At 40.8% G+C, this 18,995-nt stretch overlaps 1 protein-coding gene across 1 annotated transcript in view; it reads left to right on the top strand.

Annotated features, from left to right (window-relative positions):
• Positions 1-18,995, top strand: part of FER1L6 (fer-1 like family member 6) — a gene marked incomplete at both ends in the record, with an annotated part of 79,287 nt that overhangs the window by 40,710 nt on the left and 19,582 nt on the right. Inside the window, 14 exons of the mRNA XM_084280150.1 lie at positions 697-849; positions 2,188-2,374; positions 2,939-3,063; positions 5,177-5,311; positions 5,871-6,020; positions 9,703-9,813; positions 11,942-12,103; positions 13,005-13,188; positions 13,385-13,569; positions 15,017-15,139; positions 15,260-15,299; positions 16,263-16,378; positions 17,355-17,486; positions 18,514-18,639. Coding sequence (XP_084136276.1) covers positions 697-849; positions 2,188-2,374; positions 2,939-3,063; positions 5,177-5,311; positions 5,871-6,020; positions 9,703-9,813; positions 11,942-12,103; positions 13,005-13,188; positions 13,385-13,569; positions 15,017-15,139; positions 15,260-15,299; positions 16,263-16,378; positions 17,355-17,486; positions 18,514-18,639 — 1,929 coding nt within the window. The remainder of the gene's footprint in view (positions 1-696; positions 850-2,187; positions 2,375-2,938; positions 3,064-5,176; positions 5,312-5,870; positions 6,021-9,702; positions 9,814-11,941; positions 12,104-13,004; positions 13,189-13,384; positions 13,570-15,016; positions 15,140-15,259; positions 15,300-16,262; positions 16,379-17,354; positions 17,487-18,513; positions 18,640-18,995) is intronic.

Raw genomic sequence — 18,995 nt, 5'->3', positions numbered from 1 at the left:
CTCTCAAGCCTGAGAATAACAGAAGAACAGACATATTTAGTCAGGCCAAAATCCAGCCAGTGGATTTTGAGAGCTTTCTGTACAAGCAAACTAAAAAGGGCCATGGTTATTCCCTGGCTCAGACAGCAAGTGGCACAGCCTGGCACGGTTTTCAGCTGATGCCCATGTTATCTTCCTTCCCAAAAGTACCTCCTGGGAACCGTGCCTGCACTAGTCATTGCTCTGAACCATGCTCAGGCTTTGCTTGGGAAGATGTTATCTGGGACAGGACAAGGTGATGCCATGGAGCATTTTCATGAGCAGATGATCTTGAGTTTGACCCTGGTCCTTTTTGTTTTGCTGGGTTAGATGAAGTTGATGGTATTTCCATGGTAGGTACTTTCAGCTTATGCAGTCTGTGGGTAAGTTATTTCTGAGACAAAGTCATATCCAGATTTTTAGTTTTAGTTTATCCTGAAATTATTTATAAGGTGGGTGATCCTTTACAAAGAACTTTACCTTCAGCTGTGCTTAAAAATGGTGGTTTGGACTGCAAAGCACGAAGTGACAACCTATTATAGTCCTGGAGTACATCTGCCACTCCACAGGAGCCATGAGGGTATCAGCTCTTGGTAGAGAGTGTTCTAAGAAAAAAAATAATTGTGCTGGCTTTAAAAAGAATTCAGTTTTACTTTAATATTCCTTGTAATCTAACAGCCACAGAATACGGTGCCTGATGTGTTCATCTGGATGCTCAGCAGCAACAAGAGAGTCGCATATGCAAGAGTCCCAGCGAAAAACATACTCTATTCCCCAGCGAAGGAGCAGAGAGGAAAGGACTGTGGGAAGATTAAAACCCATTTCCTCAAAGTAAGTCTGGGGCAATCTTCAAAGGCAGATAATGCCTGGGGAGCATTTGGTATTCAGATTTCTTCCAAGGACTGTATTTTACTGGCTCATCTTTTTAAGGTACTAAAAATGTAAACACGTTTATATCTGCCAAGTATTAATGTTTGCTTCTTACATTTATGCTTGTGCTTCTTTAAGCAATCCATCATTGCCAGGCTTTTGGTGTATGAGTAATTAATTCTCTCACTACTTGTTATGGCAAGTATATGGCATTGTTTATCTTTAGCCATATGCATAAACAGATAGAAGAGGTACAGCCTCTTTGCTGGCAAAGACGTCAGAATGCAGCACAGGAGAGTCAGGAAGAGACTGTTAAGAGATCAGCATGCAGCAACTCAGTTAGAAAGGAAACCTAGGTATCCAGAGGTAATACAGCAATCACTTATGCTTGCTCTTTAAAATGTGTCTAAGTTTGTGCAATATATGTCCAAATTATTGTTAAGGGATTATTCATCTTGAAGGAAAGTGTTAGTGGATATACTCCCATGAAGGCAGTGTGACCAGTATTACTTGGCAGTGGGATGCAATCCAATGTAATTGTTACTATGGCCATCAGGAAAAACCCAAACACACAAGACACTAGTAACTTCATATAATGACTTTTTAATGTTTTTTCACCTGGAGCTTCTGGGAGCACTCCCATAGAGCACAACTAAAGAGCAGATAGGAGTATCAAAGCTCTTGATAGTTGCCATAGGTACTTGTTAAGCACAGTGCTATCTGTCTGCATGAACAAAACAAATACCATAATTAACTCTCCAGACCCTTCAATATCAAGAATTACCTTAGGAACAGACAATACTAAACACTGAATTTAGCAGAGCTAGATGAAGTGGGAAGGGAGAGGAAGGAAATAATAGCGTTGTTTGTCAAGATTAGTAACATTTTATACTGGGATATGTTTCCTGACCTGCCCAAAGGAGTAATATTTTTTAGTAATGCATGGGACGAACTATTGGAGACCAGCAAAACTGCATGACATGGAAAATGGGATGAAGCCTGAGAAGAGAATGGTATCAGCTAGCACTGGCATGCTTGCAGCTATTAAGTAGCCTGCACAAATCTCTATATATTAGCCAGTATACCTTTTATAATAAGACTTTCAGCTGAGCAAACTGCTTATTTCTTCCCTAAAGATCACCGAAGTTCTTTGTGCTAAGTGAGTCTCAGGGCCACCCACTTTATCAGTATATCAACTCAGTGAATGCTTCTTTATTTTACTCTGACTTTGTAGAATAATGGCATCCAGCCATCTCTCTTTCTTGAACTTCATGGTGACGGGTGGATTTTTTTCTGCAGTTACCAGGAAAGCGCCCACTGGGCTGGACTGTGCAGGCAAAGGTGGACATCTACCTATGGCTTGGACCTGCCAGCTATGCCCACAGTATCATGGAGAATTTGCCTGTAGGATACGAGACTGAATTTCCATATAACACCCACTCAGGGCACAGTGTGGTGCCCTCACCTGCCTGCTTGCTGTACAAAAGTAAGACACTGCTTCTTCTCCATGGTGGCAATTATGAGACATGTCCCCAAAAGCCCTAATTCAGAGGGAGGCACATTCTCTGTTTAAAGTAACTGTTTTAAGATGATCATGGCTTGACATTTTTTCACGAGAAAAGGCTGGTTTTGTTGCCAAGTCATCAGTCCTGCCACTGGCACTTTGCAGATCTCAGGGAAAGAAGACCTGTTCACTTGAAATTTTTGTTCCCTGTCCTGTGGGTCTGTCTTCTTGTAATGAGGAGATACCCTTCATTAACTTGATGATACTACTGTCTTGAACACCTAATAGATAAACCAGTGATGTGAGAGAAAAACTGGCAGTTAACAACCTTGCAGTAGAGACTTGCCTCAGACATTGATTTAAAGTGAATACAGAAGTTGTACACACCTTCTGAATGTCTCAGGTGTTTCTTTCATGAGACAGCACTAGCAATAGTTCCCCATGTCAGATCCCAGTTGGGCAGCAGGTAATGAATCTTCCCTTCCTACCTGTGTGCTGCATCGTTTCCATGAGGCTGATGTTGCTGTTTTCTTTGCAATGATGTAGCCCCACACCTCTTCCAGCTGAGAGCACACATGTATCAGGCGAGGGGGCTTATTGCAGCTGACAGCACTGGACTTTCAGATCCTTTTGCAAAAGTTACTTTCACATCACACTGCCAGACCACTAAGGTAAGTTCCAAAGTTTCTTTCAGTACATGCAAACACTTTTCTTTTTTCTTTCCCCCAATTAAGTCATAAAAAGGAAAAATCTTTGATTTTGCAAGGAGGTACCTGGCAGGAAAAGTTCAATGTGTGCTGTTAAAGGGCAACTCCTGACAGTCCACAGCAAACAAGGCAAATGTTTAGGTGTAACCCACTACCCTAACATGAGATACAGTAATGCTAGTTTATTTTAGGTCAGATATCAGATTCTCTGGGGCTACTGGGACTTTGTAGCAAGCAAATTAACTTTCTCTATGTCTTTTTCTATATGTTTTAAGTTTGGGTTGTTGTCATCACTTGGCATGAGGATGAACCCCCATGGTTCTTTTTTTCTATAGTCTGTGCATGCAGTGATTGATCAGAGTCAAGACCTTTACTGTAGAGTCAGCATGGCTTTTGTGATGGAATTTGGCAAAGCATACTGGTGGTTTTAGAGTGGCAAATTTGAAATGAGCTGAAAACAAAGATGTGAGATTTTTTGCACCCTTTAAATGCAGCAAAAATGACTGATCCCACATCTCCTTCAGGAATCTCCAGGGGGCAAAATGGTCTTCTGCAGACATTCTCTGTGGCTTCAAGTTGCACCAGAGTAGGTTTAGATTGGATGTTAGGAAAAATTTCTTTACAGAGAAGGTTGTTAGACTTTGGAACGACGTGCCTAGGGAGGTGATAGAGTCACTATCCCTGGAGGTATTTAAAAGACAGATAGATGCGGTGCTTAGGGACATGGTATAGTGGTTTTGGCAGGTTAGGTTGATGTTTAGACTTGATCTGAAAAGTCCCTTCCAACCAAGACAATTCTATGATTCTGGAGAGAAGGGGAAACTTCTACAGAGTTCCAGCAAGAAGGGTTGAAGTACAGCCCTGGCAAATGACCAGCATGGTCCCTTACAGAACATCAAAACCGACTTTCAGATGTCCTGAATCTTCTATAACTACCCTGGAGTTAAAATGGTCACCAAAGTTCTGAAATACATGCCACAAGCAGAATTTACTAGGCCAAATATAGTCTTCCTTCAGAAAAAGTATTTGATTCCCCCATCCAGTCCCTCTCCCCAAAAAATCCACAGAAGACTGTTTAAATTAATTCTTCTTCTCTTACAAAGCAAGTTCTGTAGCACATGCCAAAGGGAGCAAGAAGCAAAAATATCTCTGCCCTAAATTGTAGGTGCCTGTTTGTGCTGCCTTTGCCTCAAGGGTCTGAATTTCTTTTTTTCCTCTAATGTGATTTTAACATAGAATAAAAGTTGGTCAATGAAGCCAATGAAGTTACTGTTTAGATGCACTAGCTTCAGGAAAATAGAATTTGGCCCAAAAACCCCAAGATTTTTTAGGCACAGAAGTGGTAAGTTTATTCACTGCCTGAATAAAATACTGCAGCCAATAACTTGCATATTTTTAGAAGACTGTCAGCCAATTGCCAATAAACTGTAGTTAAGAGCCTCATTTCCATTTGAAAGAACGATAACAGGTTATGAGTCATTTTGAAGTTGGCATATTCTTCCTCTTTAAAAGTTATCTTTGTTAGATATATTTCCTGCTAAGACAGTTAAAACAATGTCTATGATGAAACACCATAAACATCTGCACAAACCAAACTGTAAAAGAAAACCCCCACTATTGATTTATTATGAGTTATTCATTAATTTTTTTTTCATAAGGTGTTCTGTGTCATTACAGTGATGCAAAAACAAGTGTACCCTGGAGAAGTGAAAACTGGCCCCTGTTTAGGGCAAAGGCTTTATTTTAATAGCATTGGAACATGTGCCTGCTCTCCTACACCAGCAGATTTCCTCTAAATTTAATACGGACCTTTGCTACACAGAGTGATGGTCATGTGCTGATGCGCTTGTGAGGGGTCTGTGAGGCAAACAGGGAAATGGAAAAACTCAAGATAGTGGCTTCAAGGTGAAAGAATCATATTCTTCTGGCTGTGAACAGTTGTTGGAAAACCTGGTGTCCCAGCTGAGGAGTTGTTAAGGCTGCAGGAAAGGACGTCACCAGCAGATCAGCATGTCCTGCTGAAGGACTCCCAACCAACCAGTTTGTAGTTCATTAAAGATTTCCTCTCTCTCATTAGATCATTTCTCAGACGTTATCCCCCACCTGGAACCAGATGCTGCTTTTCAACAGGGTTGTGCTTCATGGCGACAGAGAGGAGATCGCTCAGTTCCCGCCAGAGATCGTCATTGAGCTGTATGATGATGATGCAGTGGTAAACCCAAAATCCTTCTTAGTAAAAAACCTGGTCTCTTACATCTTACTGCCAGTGTGAAAGCAAAACTGCTGAATAGGCACGAATGGATGACCTTGCTGAGTGGAGCTCAGTGTTACAGTAATTTGCAGTTTAACATCTGAAAACAGCCCTGAGATTTTTCCTTGAGAAGCTGTGGACTTGTTTTTCCCAAATTAGCCTTGCTCCCGAAGACTGGCTTAGAGAAATCAGTCATCTTGCCCCACCTCCCTTGCTCACAACTATAAATATTGTATCTAAGTCTGGGCAGTCACAGATTTCTTGCTGACCATGCAAACTCTGACACAGTCTCACTGGTTGAGTATAGAGCTGAGAAACTGAGGATGCTCTGAAGAGGCAATAAGTACTCAGCCCCTCCCTTTCATAGCTGCCTTGCAGTTTTCCTTGCTGTTTACTTCAGGAGGTTTGTTTGTTGGTTGTTGGGCTTTTTGTTTTCACAAATGCTAAACTCTATTCTTGTCTCCTATGACAGCCATGAAATTCCAATACATCTGACACCTATATTCTTTTTTTTATTTAGGGTAAAGCAGAATACATTGGGTCTACAGTGGCTGCCCCTGTGGTGAGACTTGCTGATCAAAACTACAAACCACCTAAACTTGCTTACCACCCAGTGTATTGTGGAAATCTTTCTGGAGGAGACCTTCTTGCTACGTTTGAGCTCCTGGAGGTAAACTAGCCTTTCTGGAACATTAAATTCCTACACCCAGGGCTCACAAAAGCAGCTGTGGTATTGAGGGCTGCCACCCTCTTAAATTAGTGGGAACTGCAACTGAAGCTGCTGGACCCCATCGTCCACCACAATCCATCACACTCCCCCCTGACAGGGGCCAATATCTGTGCACACACCACTGCCAGCCCCTTGCACGCTGTGAGCCTCATTTGCCCATCATTTGCCCCTTCCTAAATTGGGCTTTATCCTGAGAAACAACTATGAAAATTGTTCCACCATTGTGATGACACGATTTTTGGCCTGGTGCACGATGCTGACTTCAGCAACCTCAAAGCTCCCAAGGATACTTTCTTTCAGATAAAGGGAGTGGTGAATAATGATTGGATTAGGGAGATGGAGTTTTCAGATACTCCTAGCATATCAGGGAAATGTTACACTGGTTTCCAGCTTTGAGACAGGAGGCAAATTCAGTGTACCTTTGGGGCTAGACCAACAGATGCATATTGTGTATTGTGGTTGGGATGTCAGGGAATTTCAGGGGAACTTGCAGAGCCACCAGTTAGGAGAAACTTCTCTCCACTGAAAACCTACAGCAATTTATTCTGAAGTCTGAATGGGTGAAATGTGGAGCTCCCTGACATGTTTTACAGATATTCCCAAGATATAACAGGCTTTTAAGCATGATGGGCTAATTGTGTTCTTGATGAAAGCCTTAAATAATGCATGGGAAGCATATCCTCATTGTGGTGGGCACCTAGGGATAGAGTCTAGTACCTTAGCTATAATTTTCTCTCTTATTGAAATCCATGTTTGGTGAACAAAGAGAGCACTGTACTTTGTTTTGTCATCTTTTGGGACAAGGGAAGCAGCACTGCTTCTCGGATATATCCAAATATACTCCTAAGACTTCTCTAGAGAGTTGTCAAGAACTGTAAGTAACAACCTTGGAGTCCTTATTTTCATGGTTTGTGTTATTCTTCTCAGTGACAACACTCCAGAGCATCTCACATGGCATAAAAAACCCCAATTTGAACATTAAAGAAATTTTCAGGGAAAGATATTTATAAACATCCTGCAGGCTTCAAAGCACTCCCAGAGCTGGTGTGCCAGTGGGTCCTTGCAACATCAGGAAATTCCTGATGATGCTCTTGTAAGGATGGAAACCAAAATCTCTCATCACTAATTTATTCTCATTCTGAGCCAATAAACTTTCCCTCGACATACTGTGCTTGATAACTGTAGTTAATATGGCAGACTAAAAAAATACTAATGAATACTAGGAGTCTTGATTTTGCTCAAAGTGATCTCAGAATTTCTATTTTTTTTTAAATCAAAAAACACAATCCCCCTGTAAATACAACTTTTTCTTTTCCTCTACTGTAATGTGAGTGCTAAATCACTCTTCACCTCTTGTTCTGTGCTGTTTCCCTGTGGCCAAAATCCCCTCTGAGTTATTCCAAGCTAATTTCACTGAAATTAGCAGTTTCACTGTGTAATACAGAAGCATTCTCAACTCCACAAATGGTTGCTAGATTCTGGAAAACTGGGAACCTTGAAAGATACTAGAGAATTGTTAACTGCAATACTTAAAAAGAACGGAAGTGAATATCCAGGCAATCTTAATTTGGTAACAGTCTTAGGTTTTGCAGTGCTGGAGAGCAGTTTAAAAAAACTCTTTCTGTCCTTAAATGTGAGATCTCACCAGCCTTCCTCTCCTAAGCCATGTCCTTGGGAACTAATCCCTACTCATAGCTGTAAGAAGCAACACAAACACCTATGCATGTTCTAGTTTAAAAAAAAAAAAAAGAATAAAATGATACATTTTAGAAAATACATATGCATAAGTCACTGTATCATAGAGACTAATATATTTTTGTTGATCATCTGTCTTCAATACCCACATCAGATAATGCAAAGAAAGTGAGCACTCTGAGATGTGAACTGTGCAGGGACATGCCATCTGCTATGTGATCTGGTTCAGGTGGTCTTTGCCTCTTGTTTTATTTAAAGTATCAGATAATCTATTATGGGGTAAATGTTTTGGACCTTTTAATGTCACTTAATATAGAGTTGGAAGCTCTGAATATAATTAAAACTAACCAGGTGGATTTCTACACAGACAGGTATTGTTCACAAAATTGTGTGTTTCGGTTTGGCTTTTTAAACAGCATCACAGGAGTGGCTGATAGAAACCAGATACATTGGGGAACAATGAAACTAATCCTCAATCTCTGGCCTCGAGTTCCATGAAATCTATTAAATGAATTGCTTTGCATTTTTACTGATAAAAGGCAGTAAACATGTACACGTGAATTATTGCAGTTGATGATGTGACTGCTCACATATGCTGCAGGTGCTGTGCTAGAAGATATGTTTCCCACCCATCTCCTCCTTCACCTGCATCTTTTCTCCCTTGTGCTAATTAAACTCCCACGTGACTGCACATAGCTGCAGATAACAGAGAGATGGCTTAGTTAAAAGAAGGAGAAGACTTCATCTTTACAGGTCCTCTGAGAGGTGTATCTCACATGCTTCACCTTTCAACAGCAACACGTTAGCTTAGGAACAATGAAGCTCTCCAGAAGTTGTGTTTCTTTTTCCCAGAAGCTGTTACTCATGGCTTTGGGTGCACTTTAGGTACCATACTTCACTAAAAAGGCGATGAGAGCACTGCCTCTCTAGGTTGTTTGCTCACAGTGAAACCTGTGTTCTGCTACCACAGCCTGGACTTCTCGTAGGGGTGATATCAGGTCCTGGCTTTAACTGTTTTATGAAGAAATTCACTAAATTAAACCAGGATTCATATCTGCCCTGCATGTTCTGACGTCATAGACTGTTGAAAATTAGGAAGGGATTGGGAAAAGAAGTCAGTGAACTTTCCCACAGAAGGAGAACCAAACAAGGAGCAGATCCTGGAGCATGGAAGGAGGCAAAGAGATGGTCACAGCTCAGAGTTGCAGTGGAGCATGCACTCCCACCCCCTGGCACAGGGCAGTGGTGCACCCCAAAGAAGCTCCTGAATGTGGGGTAGGCTGATGTGCAACCAGAGGCAAAGAATGTAAGAGCTGCCTGCTGCAAGGTTTTAGTAGCTGCAGAGAGAAGATCCAGCCATGGTGTTGGAGGTATGATTTGCAAGTTCTGCAAATGTTGTCAGCATGCAGTAATGTGGGACTGCCATTCCATGCCAGCTGGAAAGCATTGTGCTTGTCTGGCAGATGTGTGGTTGAGCTGATGTGTGTTTTCTCTTCACCAGCATTTTTTTAACTAGCACTAGATCTAAAATTTTCTGGTGAGAATCTTCTAAGCAGTTTTACTCAGGGTTTTTGTTAGATAGAATTACCACACTTTCCATTTTTAGTAAATATAATTGCCATGCTTCAGTACATGTGTATCTTTAGGGCAGACTATGTCCTGCTATGACAAAGGAGCCCTTTTTTTTTTCCCAGAAAGATGCATAAAGCAAATCAATTGGATACACCTCATGCCGAGTGTTTTAGCATCGCAGCAGGGCAGATAGCAATCCAGGTCACATTCCTCTCACAGCACAACCTGTCTGCTCTGCAACGTGTCTTGTAAAACTGCATTAAACTCATGTGTTCCTGTGCCACTCAGAGAGAGTTCTGATACTGGTTTTATTCTTCTAAACAACAGCCTAAGTTATGACTGCTTAATTTTTCAGATTCCTGAGTCAGATCCAGACAGACTTCCCCCGCTGGATCCACCAGATGTTGGCCAGATTTACCCAGTCCCAGCTAACATCCGACCTGTATTAAGCAAGTACAGAGTGGAGGTGAGATACTTAGAATATTTCAGTTTTCAAGTCTCAACTCCTTTCATTCTCTTACCGAACTATAAACAGTAAGGGATGATGATTGTAAAACCCTGATCAATAGGATTCATGTAAAAGTAGTATATGCATTCCAAAATAAATGTAGTAAATCCAGATCAAATTGAATCCCTGAGGCTGGGCATATGAGCCAGTGCTTCCAGCTGAGGCCAGAAAAGGTGAAAACTCAGTCCCAGTGTGCTGGGAAGGGACCGCACCCATTGGGAGAGTGTGGCTGAAGGGCCTGCAGTCTGTGCAGCCCAAGGAAGTGTCAGCAGGAGATGGAGAGAGCTTCCCCTTGCAGCTGTCCTCACTGGAGGTGAAGTTCAGCATCAGTCACCTACTTCAGCCAAGCGATGTCACCTGCCTGCATACAAATCATTGCACCTTGTCTCCCTCCCTCTCTTGCACCATTTGGGCCCAAAGTCTCCTTATGTTAGAAAGCAGGGAAACGAGGCAGCTTTTCTCGTCAGTGTAACGCCCAGGTGATGCCCACTGTCACCACTCCTTGTCACTCATCCTGCAGCCTGCACACCACCTGCTTATTTACCCATTTTGCTGTGCCAAGTCAGACCCTGTTTGCATTAAATGGTTGTCCTTCCCCAGAAATGCTCATTCATGTGCCCAGAAGCCGTTCCAGCTTTGACTTAAAAGACCAAGCAACTGAGCTGATGGAAAGAACAATTATTAGTTCTGCTGTATCATTTAGTTGAGCTGTTGTTTTCTGTACATAGTAAAGAGGTTTTGTTAGCACTATTCTTTTTTCTACACCTGACATTGCAACATAAATAAACACATAAACTACTCTGGTGATGCTAAAGGGACAACTTAAATCCTTAAACATTGGTGTTCCTCTAAGCATTGTGCTATGAAAGCCCCTGCAGTACAATTGATTAGTGCTGCTTCCACACTTTCTATGCTACACTGCTACGACAATCATCCCAAATACCTCTAAAGCACCCAACATTCTCACTATAGGCTTCTTGTGAGCACATCTGAGCAGAGCAGCCACCCTCCCAGAGTGATCCAGATCTTAAATTATGTTTTGGAATTGCATCTCTACTTTCTTAGGTTCTGGAGGGAGCACAGCACAACTCCAGTCCTCAGTCTGATACCTTGGGCACCTTAAAATCAGGGAAATTGCATCCAGATCCAGACAGCGAAATTGTTGTGAGAACAAGGTTACTGTTGAAGTGCACGTATATATAGTGACATATGAACCCAGTAGGGTATCCAGCAAATAAATGACTTTTTTTTTTAAAGATATTGTATTTCACAGTGGTGGAAAATGCCATAGAGCCATTGTAAGTACGGAAGCGTTCCCCCCTTTTAACCAGGAACCTCTGGCAACAGAGCAGGATCTCACTGATCCTCAGGCCATTCCAGTGCTCCTTGCTGCTGCCTGACTCACACAAGTTCTGCCAACATTCAAGTTGTTCACAAAGCCCTCCAGACTCCGTTTAAGGTTCATGAGATTCAAAACTTCTCTCACCAATTGTAACTTAACCATATCTTGCTGCCCCAGCCCTCTCCTTCAGGACATGCAATGTGTGGTCTGTAAAGTCCCATTTTTCCTGCAGACCCATATTTTAAAAAACCCAATCTCCTTCAGAGACTCCTTGCTGTTTAGATGAATAATCCCCTTGCCCTGCTGAAGAGAAAACTTTTGCAAATCTGATTATCATGGGTTGCTGTTGGCAATAACTCCTTGGTAACAGTTGGAAGTTATTTATTGCTATTCTTTACTATTAGGGTGGTGAGGCACTGGAACAGGTTGCCCAGAGAAGCTGTGGCTGCCCCCGCCCTGGCAGTGTTCAAGGCCAGGCTGGATGGGGCTTTGGGCAACCTGGTCTACTGGAGGGTGTCCCTGCCCATGGCAGGGGGTTGGAACTAGATGATCTTTGAGGTCCCTTCTATGATTCTCTGATTCACCATAATCTTAATAGGATTTGATATCAGATTTAAATTGATTTTTTTTTTCCTGGTAGTCCTGCATTCCCAAAAGGATACGAGGTGATAGGATCCTGCCACTGGCTTTCCCCAGGCCGAGTGGTCTCTTCAGGCTACCTGTGTTTCTCTCTTCCCACCATAGGTCCTGTTCTGGGGTGTTCGAGAGCTGAAGAAAGTGCAACTCCTCTCTGTAGATCGGCCCCAAGTTCTCATCGAATGTGCGGGGAAAGGAGTGAAATCCTCTGTCATCCAGAGCTATAAGAAAAATCCCAATTTCAGTGGCCTTGCAGACTGGTTTGAAGTGGTGCGTACCGCATGCTGCTCCTTGCCTGTCTGTTCTCTGGTTAGACAAGGTGTAATTACTAATTTCCTTCCTTTCTTGTAAAATTATTTCCTCTGTGTCTTGATTAAATATTAGGGGACATGAGTTCTTGTGCAAAAGCTACTGATTAGAAGATGCTTTTAAAGAATTCTGCTTCAAATGTATAATAAAAGATGATGTTCCTCATGTTATATCCCAAATAGGCAAGAAAATATTTTGCAATAAGGTTTTTACTGATAGGCTGTAACTTGTTGGCAGATAACAGGACTATTTTTAGTACTTTTCCCCTTTTTCAGTGTAGTGTTCCACTTTTTTTTTATTTTCTTTCAATTCTTTTAATTTTCCTTTGTGTGTTACTGAGCTATTAAGGGGATTGATGATTTCTGGCTCATGAGCTCAGGTCCTTTTCATATTGTAACACTTGCTGTTATGGAGTGGAAATTTAATTATTGCCTGTTAGCTGGGTTATAAGAGCTGGGACTTTAAGTGGACAAAGGTCAGCATCAGAAAAAAATAATCTCTACTTGATAGCATCAGGAGAGAAAAAGTTTATTTATAAAACAAAAAGACACTAACCTTATTTTCTCAGTTTATCAAGAGATTCTCCCAGTTTACTCTATCAAGGGACTCTACTCAGTAGCACAGTCCGTATCCAGCCACAGTCCAGTGTATTCTTAAGGACTAGGTTTTCTCCAAACTTGACAGAAAACCATGGGCAGGTCTGTATGCTTATGCTGTATACATTTTGTGTTTTGGGTATGTTAATAGCTGGGGAGAAGAAGGGAGAGAAGACCAACAGTCTCATTACTCTGCACAACAAATATTGTGATTCTGTTCTATATTGTCCAACAATTCTCATGCTACTGTCTGTCCTCCTCCATAGGAGCTGCCTGAAAATGAACTCTTGCATCCACCACTAAGTATCTGTGTGGTTGACTGGAGAGCGTTTGGGAGGAGTACTCTTGTTGGAACACACACCATCAATTGCCTTAAGCAATTCCTGTGTAAGACCCCATTGGGCCCTCAAGCTACAACAAACAGAGTAGACGTTATAGAAATTGGAAAAGGTAAATATCCAATCCCAGCCCCAAATAAAAAGACAAATGACCTGCTCAGAGGCTTAACTCTAGGCACTTAGAAGATACAGTTTGTTGTGTTGAGTGTAGGGTTAAACCCTTAATGATACAATCATTTCTTGATCACCAAATGTGATGATAACATTTCTGGCAAAATCTTACCTAACTTGCAAAATTTCAATTTCAGTTTCACCTGAGTCATCCCAACCTGCTGAGTTATCCCAAGAAGAACCATTTTTAGCTGATCTCATCTATGCTGAGGTGGAGCAGGGTCAATGTACAGTGGTAGAGCCAGACCCATTTCTTGCAACACTTCCTGCCACTGAACCAGAACACCGTGCCTCTGAACCAGGGAAAGACAGAAAACAAAGGGTGGGTATAGTAGAAGCTTCCAACTAACATCCTCTTGCAGTCTTGCACACTTTAGCCCTCCTTATACAATCGTAATCTATCACTTAACCCAGGATTAGAGATTCTGGATTCTGATGTTAATACACACGCTATCTTACTGGCCCTTGAGACAACTAGTTAGCAATGTAATTTTGACCCCATATAATAATTTCATTACCTTTCATTAATAGATACTTCCTTCCTTTCCTTTTGTGCTGGATAGTCATCCCATGGGCAAGCACTGCTGGAGTAGGATTTTTGGTTTTCCTGGCCTTGAATACCTGCTTAACTGCAAAACTGTCTCTGTGAATGACTGTTTCTGTGTCCATGGCATTTAGGTAGGGATGAAAGCCACCCTTTGTTAAATGCTGAAGAAATGTGGAGCAGAAAGTCTGTTTTCAGAAGATCTTATGGTCAAAGTACAAACCTGGTGTCAGTCTGTGGGTAGAAGCAGGTAGGAAAGTACAGGAAATCACTGCGATTCTGGGCAACATGGTGCTTACAGTACAGTATATGCTCTAGATTGTGCATTTTATTTTCTGTTAAGTTGCACATGCTCCTCCTCTGTCTGTAGTTTCTCCCATAACGATTGCTCTTTTATTAACAACAATAAAAATGGAGGGCACAGGACTGAATTTAATTTCAGAAGCTGTTTCTGCAGCTATATAAAGCGTGTTTCTTTAACCTTGGATGTTTCGGTGGTCAGATGTTTCCAGCATCCTTCATAATTAGGAGGTCAGAGAAACTGCAGGGTGTTTATAACACCAGTCTGGATCTTTAGTCTGTTACATAACAAATTAATGTACAACAGTAAATTTAACTGTCTGTGCCATATTAAATGTCATTTCCACCTTTATATTTCTGCCTTTTCTTCGGCTTCTGCATCCGAACTGAACACCCTTTGTAAAGGTCCAGGATGAACCACTCTGTTTAACAAGGGGCAATCCTTACACAAGAATAAAGCTAGTAAGACTGGCAATGTGAGCATGTGATCTTCAGGATCAGATTTTAGCTTTTTGTAAGAACAGAACAGCTGAATTGCAACAACTGTTGGGCCTCTTTATTATTCTAAAAGGCAATAAAATAATAATGGGAATTCTTAAAATAGATGCAAACTGAAGTGGGAGAAACCAATTTGTACCTGAATGTTTGCATCCCTTAAAACATCTTTACCTACTTCTCTGTGTAGGTTTGCCTGTTGCATGAGTTGCTTCTGTGGCAATGTCTCAAATGTTCAAAATTTTGGCATCATCAGTAGGTAATAGAGAGATAACTTCAATAATATAATGACCATGAAGACAGAGATACTAATTCACACTGCATTTTGAAATTTTCTGCATATACATCTGTTCATGCTTGATGTCATGAGTCAGGTGATTAGTTTTAATCAGTTCTAGAGTTCAACAGTGTTTTCCCCATGCTTTGGTAGGATATGAAAAAATCCATGCGACGGTCAACAAAGAGGAGGAAAAGAACGATTGCAGATGAATCAGCTGAAAATGTTATTGACTGGTGGTCAAAATATTATGCTTCTGTGCTGAAAATGCAAAAAGTAAGTCACCTAGCATGCCCAAGACTCTTGTGCACAAGCCATGTTGTAAAAGTAGATTTATTCCTTTCTGGTATTACATTCATAATGAGAAGTTTGTCCATCATCTTTTTCTTTTGAAAGGCAAAAGGAATTTTTTCCAGTGAGGGAAAACCTGAAGACAGTAAGTAAATTATTTTCATTTTCTGTTATTTTGTGCTACTAATACTTTGCTTCTTTACTATTTTACTGTCAGCAGTTAATGTCTGATAACAGAATTCTGCCAGCGTAAGGGATTCCTTCCTGTATAGCTGATCAGATGTTGAGTTAAAATGAGTTTCCTGTCATTCAGGTCTCTTGCATAAAGATTTGTAAAGTCAAAGTCCTAAATAATAGAAAGTGGAGATTATGCAAATCTTAGGTGCATTTATAACAGGTTCAGAAAAAGAAGCTTCTCTCAGTTCTTGGGTTCAACACTGCCAAGTGTAAGGTGTTGCACTTGGGCTGGAAGAATCCCAGACATATATACAGGCTGAGAGAAGAGCTCCTTGAGAGTAGCCCTACTCAAAATCCAAACTTAACGAAAGAGCTGAACCATCTCAGTGCCATTTTTGAGGGCTCACCTTCTATTTGTTGGGAAACCCCTCTCCGTGTTCAGAGTCTGGCTTGAGGCTGGTCAGTTATCTCCTCTTATTTGTCTTATTTCTGAGCTTTCCAAAGTGAGATACACTCTAAATTTGATGCCTTTGAACAAAGGAGGACTTGGATCACCTGATACCTGAAGCACCAGTCAGCATAAATAGCAGCTTCAAATTTTAAATAAGCATTACATTTTCTGTGAAAGCTGTTAAGATGTTTTAGTTTGCATCTGGGAAGGAAAAGGGTGTTCTGGGAAGGAGTGGTACCCAACACCATTACACTTGGTCCACCAAGCTCATCATCAAGAATGTTAGCCACAGAGGGGACAAAATTACACATCTCTGGCTGGGAAGAGTGTTGGAAAAAAAGAGGACCCTGTGCTTTGCAGAAGAAAAATGAATGGAGAAGGACTGAGGGGAAATCTTGAAAATTTATTTCACATACTTATCTCAGCATTTGATGCGCTTTGCTCACCCAAAGCCTACATGATATCATGAAATCTCTGCAGATAAGCAGACTTCTGACCACATTGCACTGATCATAGAAGAGGATCCAGACAAAAAGAAGAAGGATAAGACATTGAAAAGGAAGGGGAAAGAAACTCCAAACCTAGCAACACTGCAGGTAGGAGAGAAGTAGATCTGAGACTGTTATTCACTGTCTCCCCAAAGCTTGACCTCAGCAGCTCAGTCTAGCAATAGCATCCTTACATTTATTTCAGATACTTAGAAATGAATAAAACACACAAAATGATAGTGACAGTGTACATCATCACATGGGGCCCAGAGGAAACCAGGGGATTGTAGGGTGGATGTGGCCTGCTTGGCCTTAGACCTTTAATTTAACAGTAAAGACACACCCAGAGACACTTAAGTGAAAATTCAGGTTTGTTCTTTGCCTGTAAAATACTGAGATTAGAAATTCCAAATTTCACATTGGAAATATTATAGCCTATTAAGAATGACTTAAAAAAGAGTATGGAAAGCATCTCTGCAATTGCTAGTGCATCCTTCCGGTTGGGGAGATAATACTCAGTTTCCATTAGATTTCATTGGTTAACGATCCAGACCCTTCTATTTCACTTTAAATAACACAATATGAATTAGAGGAGTATAGTGTCAAAGAAAAAAGTCCTTTTAAGTGATTTGGCCTTTCTAGTGATCTTAAAGCTCTGTCGGCAAAGAACTTTACTATTGTTTGCTTTGCTCTCATGTCCTGACACATTAACATAAGAGAATGGGTCAGTACATCATAGGCACATTGCAGAGATGAAAAAAGAAGTGAGTGCAGCACAACCACACTTTTTCTCTCACACCAGGGCTTGTAAATGTTTGTTAAGGGCCTTCTACAACCACTTCTAACTGCTGCACTAACGTGCTCTTCCAGTAGTTGAGAAGGACTTTGGTTAAGGACAAACCAGCTCTTTTTTAAGTGGGGAATTAAACTTTTTTTTTTCCTCAAGGACTTTTGCAAAACCTGGTTTTATGAAAATCTGTATTTTGAGCCCAAATGGATTTCTAGTCATCCTGTAGTATATAAAAGATTGTTATAAATACATTGACTGTGCCACAAAAAAATAAGCATTCTCATATTTTCAAAGATTTATGAAGGAGACTTGGAGAGTGAATTTAATAACTTTGAGGACTGGGTGAAAACTTTCCAGCTCTTAAGAGGAAAATCTAATGATGAAGTTCATGCTGACTCTGAAGACAGAATAATAGGAAAATTTAAGGTGAGCTTTAATGTTAATTAAATGGGTAATACTTTAGAGACTTTATGTTTTTGAGCATATTTCAGCTATACCAAAGATGAAAGAAAAAGACATTGACAGTCTGTTGGAAATATTTATCTCTTTTATTGGATCTATAGTTGTACTTTTCCTTTCCCATTTTCTGATAAATGAAAGCAGCATCCAGCATCAGATGTTCACCATTGTTTTGAAATAAGGAATTACAAAAATGTTTTAAATCATAGAAGGGGAAGAAGAGATATGTTCTGTAGTTCAGATTCCACTAATGAGACTTTATTACTGCACAGTTACAGCACCTTATGTAATTTTCAGTAATTTAAATGGAGGCCTTTACAGCTATTCCAGTTGGAAACAATTGCACAGCCTGATCCAGGGCATCATTAGGCAATCTGAAAACGTAGTTAGAAGCATGAATAATGTTAGTAGGATTCCAAGCACTTTGTAGTTTAGAAGAACTGATTAAACTTATTGATACCTCAATTAGTTTGCAATGCAAATTTCTGTTCAAATGACTTTCCAGTTGCTTTCAGGCAGTATGAGCTCCTCAGCAGCACGAGTCAATATTGATTTATATGAGTTGTACAGTGGCTGCAACAATACAGTTGGATTCCAGTCACACTGTTGTGAAACTAACTCAGTGGAACTATCAATTTACAACATACAGTTAAGGACAAATGTTATTTTTAGAATATTAATACTAAGAAAACTAGATTTAGAAGATGTGCTGGTGTTAGTCCTTTAAACAATGAAATACAGAGCCAAAAACATGCAAGTGTTTCTCAAAATTATCTGGATGAGATGATTGTACCATTTTATGCAGCAAAGTCATTTTAAAAGAAGTTTAGTGCACCTAATCCTACGTTCCCTTTCAGTGGTACCACAAAATGTCCTGTGTGTGTGTGTGCTGCAATGCAGGCTGCATGAATGATGTTTTGTTTGCATTCAAATGATTGTTTTTGTGTTGCACTTCATCTGTTTTTGAGGGACATAAAAGACACTGTATTTTCAGGGCTCCTTCTGCATATACCCAAGCCCTGAGGATGGCAACTTGCTGGACGGAGGTCAGCCCCGCATCCTGCAAGGGATACCACCAAACCACTCTGTAAACGTCCTCATCAGGGTTTATATTGTGGCAGTAAGTTGAGAGATGTCTTTTTTTAAACTTTAAATAACGTTGATGTTTCTTTTCAAATCAGTTTACCTCCAGTGTCTTTGCTGTGAAGGCTCTGAAAGTCATCATCCATGTGGTAGAATTTCTTTGGTTATATTTCAAATGTTTCGTGTTGCAGACGTGGGTGTTCAGAGTAGAAAGTGTTACACATTCCACATGGAATCACAGAATGGTTTGAGTTGGAAGGGACCCTAAAGATCATTCACTGCTTCCTATCAGCAGTCAGATATTCAACCATCACCCTGAAGCCAATGCTGTGCAAGACCCCCAGCTGCCACACCAGACCTCCATCTGCCACGCAGTTCCTCAGCCCACCCCTA

Source organism: Gallinula chloropus (assembly GCF_964237585.1).
Source record: "Gallinula chloropus genome assembly, chromosome: 2".
Lineage (NCBI taxonomy): Eukaryota > Metazoa > Chordata > Aves > Gruiformes > Rallidae > Gallinula > Gallinula chloropus.
This window is presented reverse-complemented; position numbering and strand designations above follow the sequence as displayed.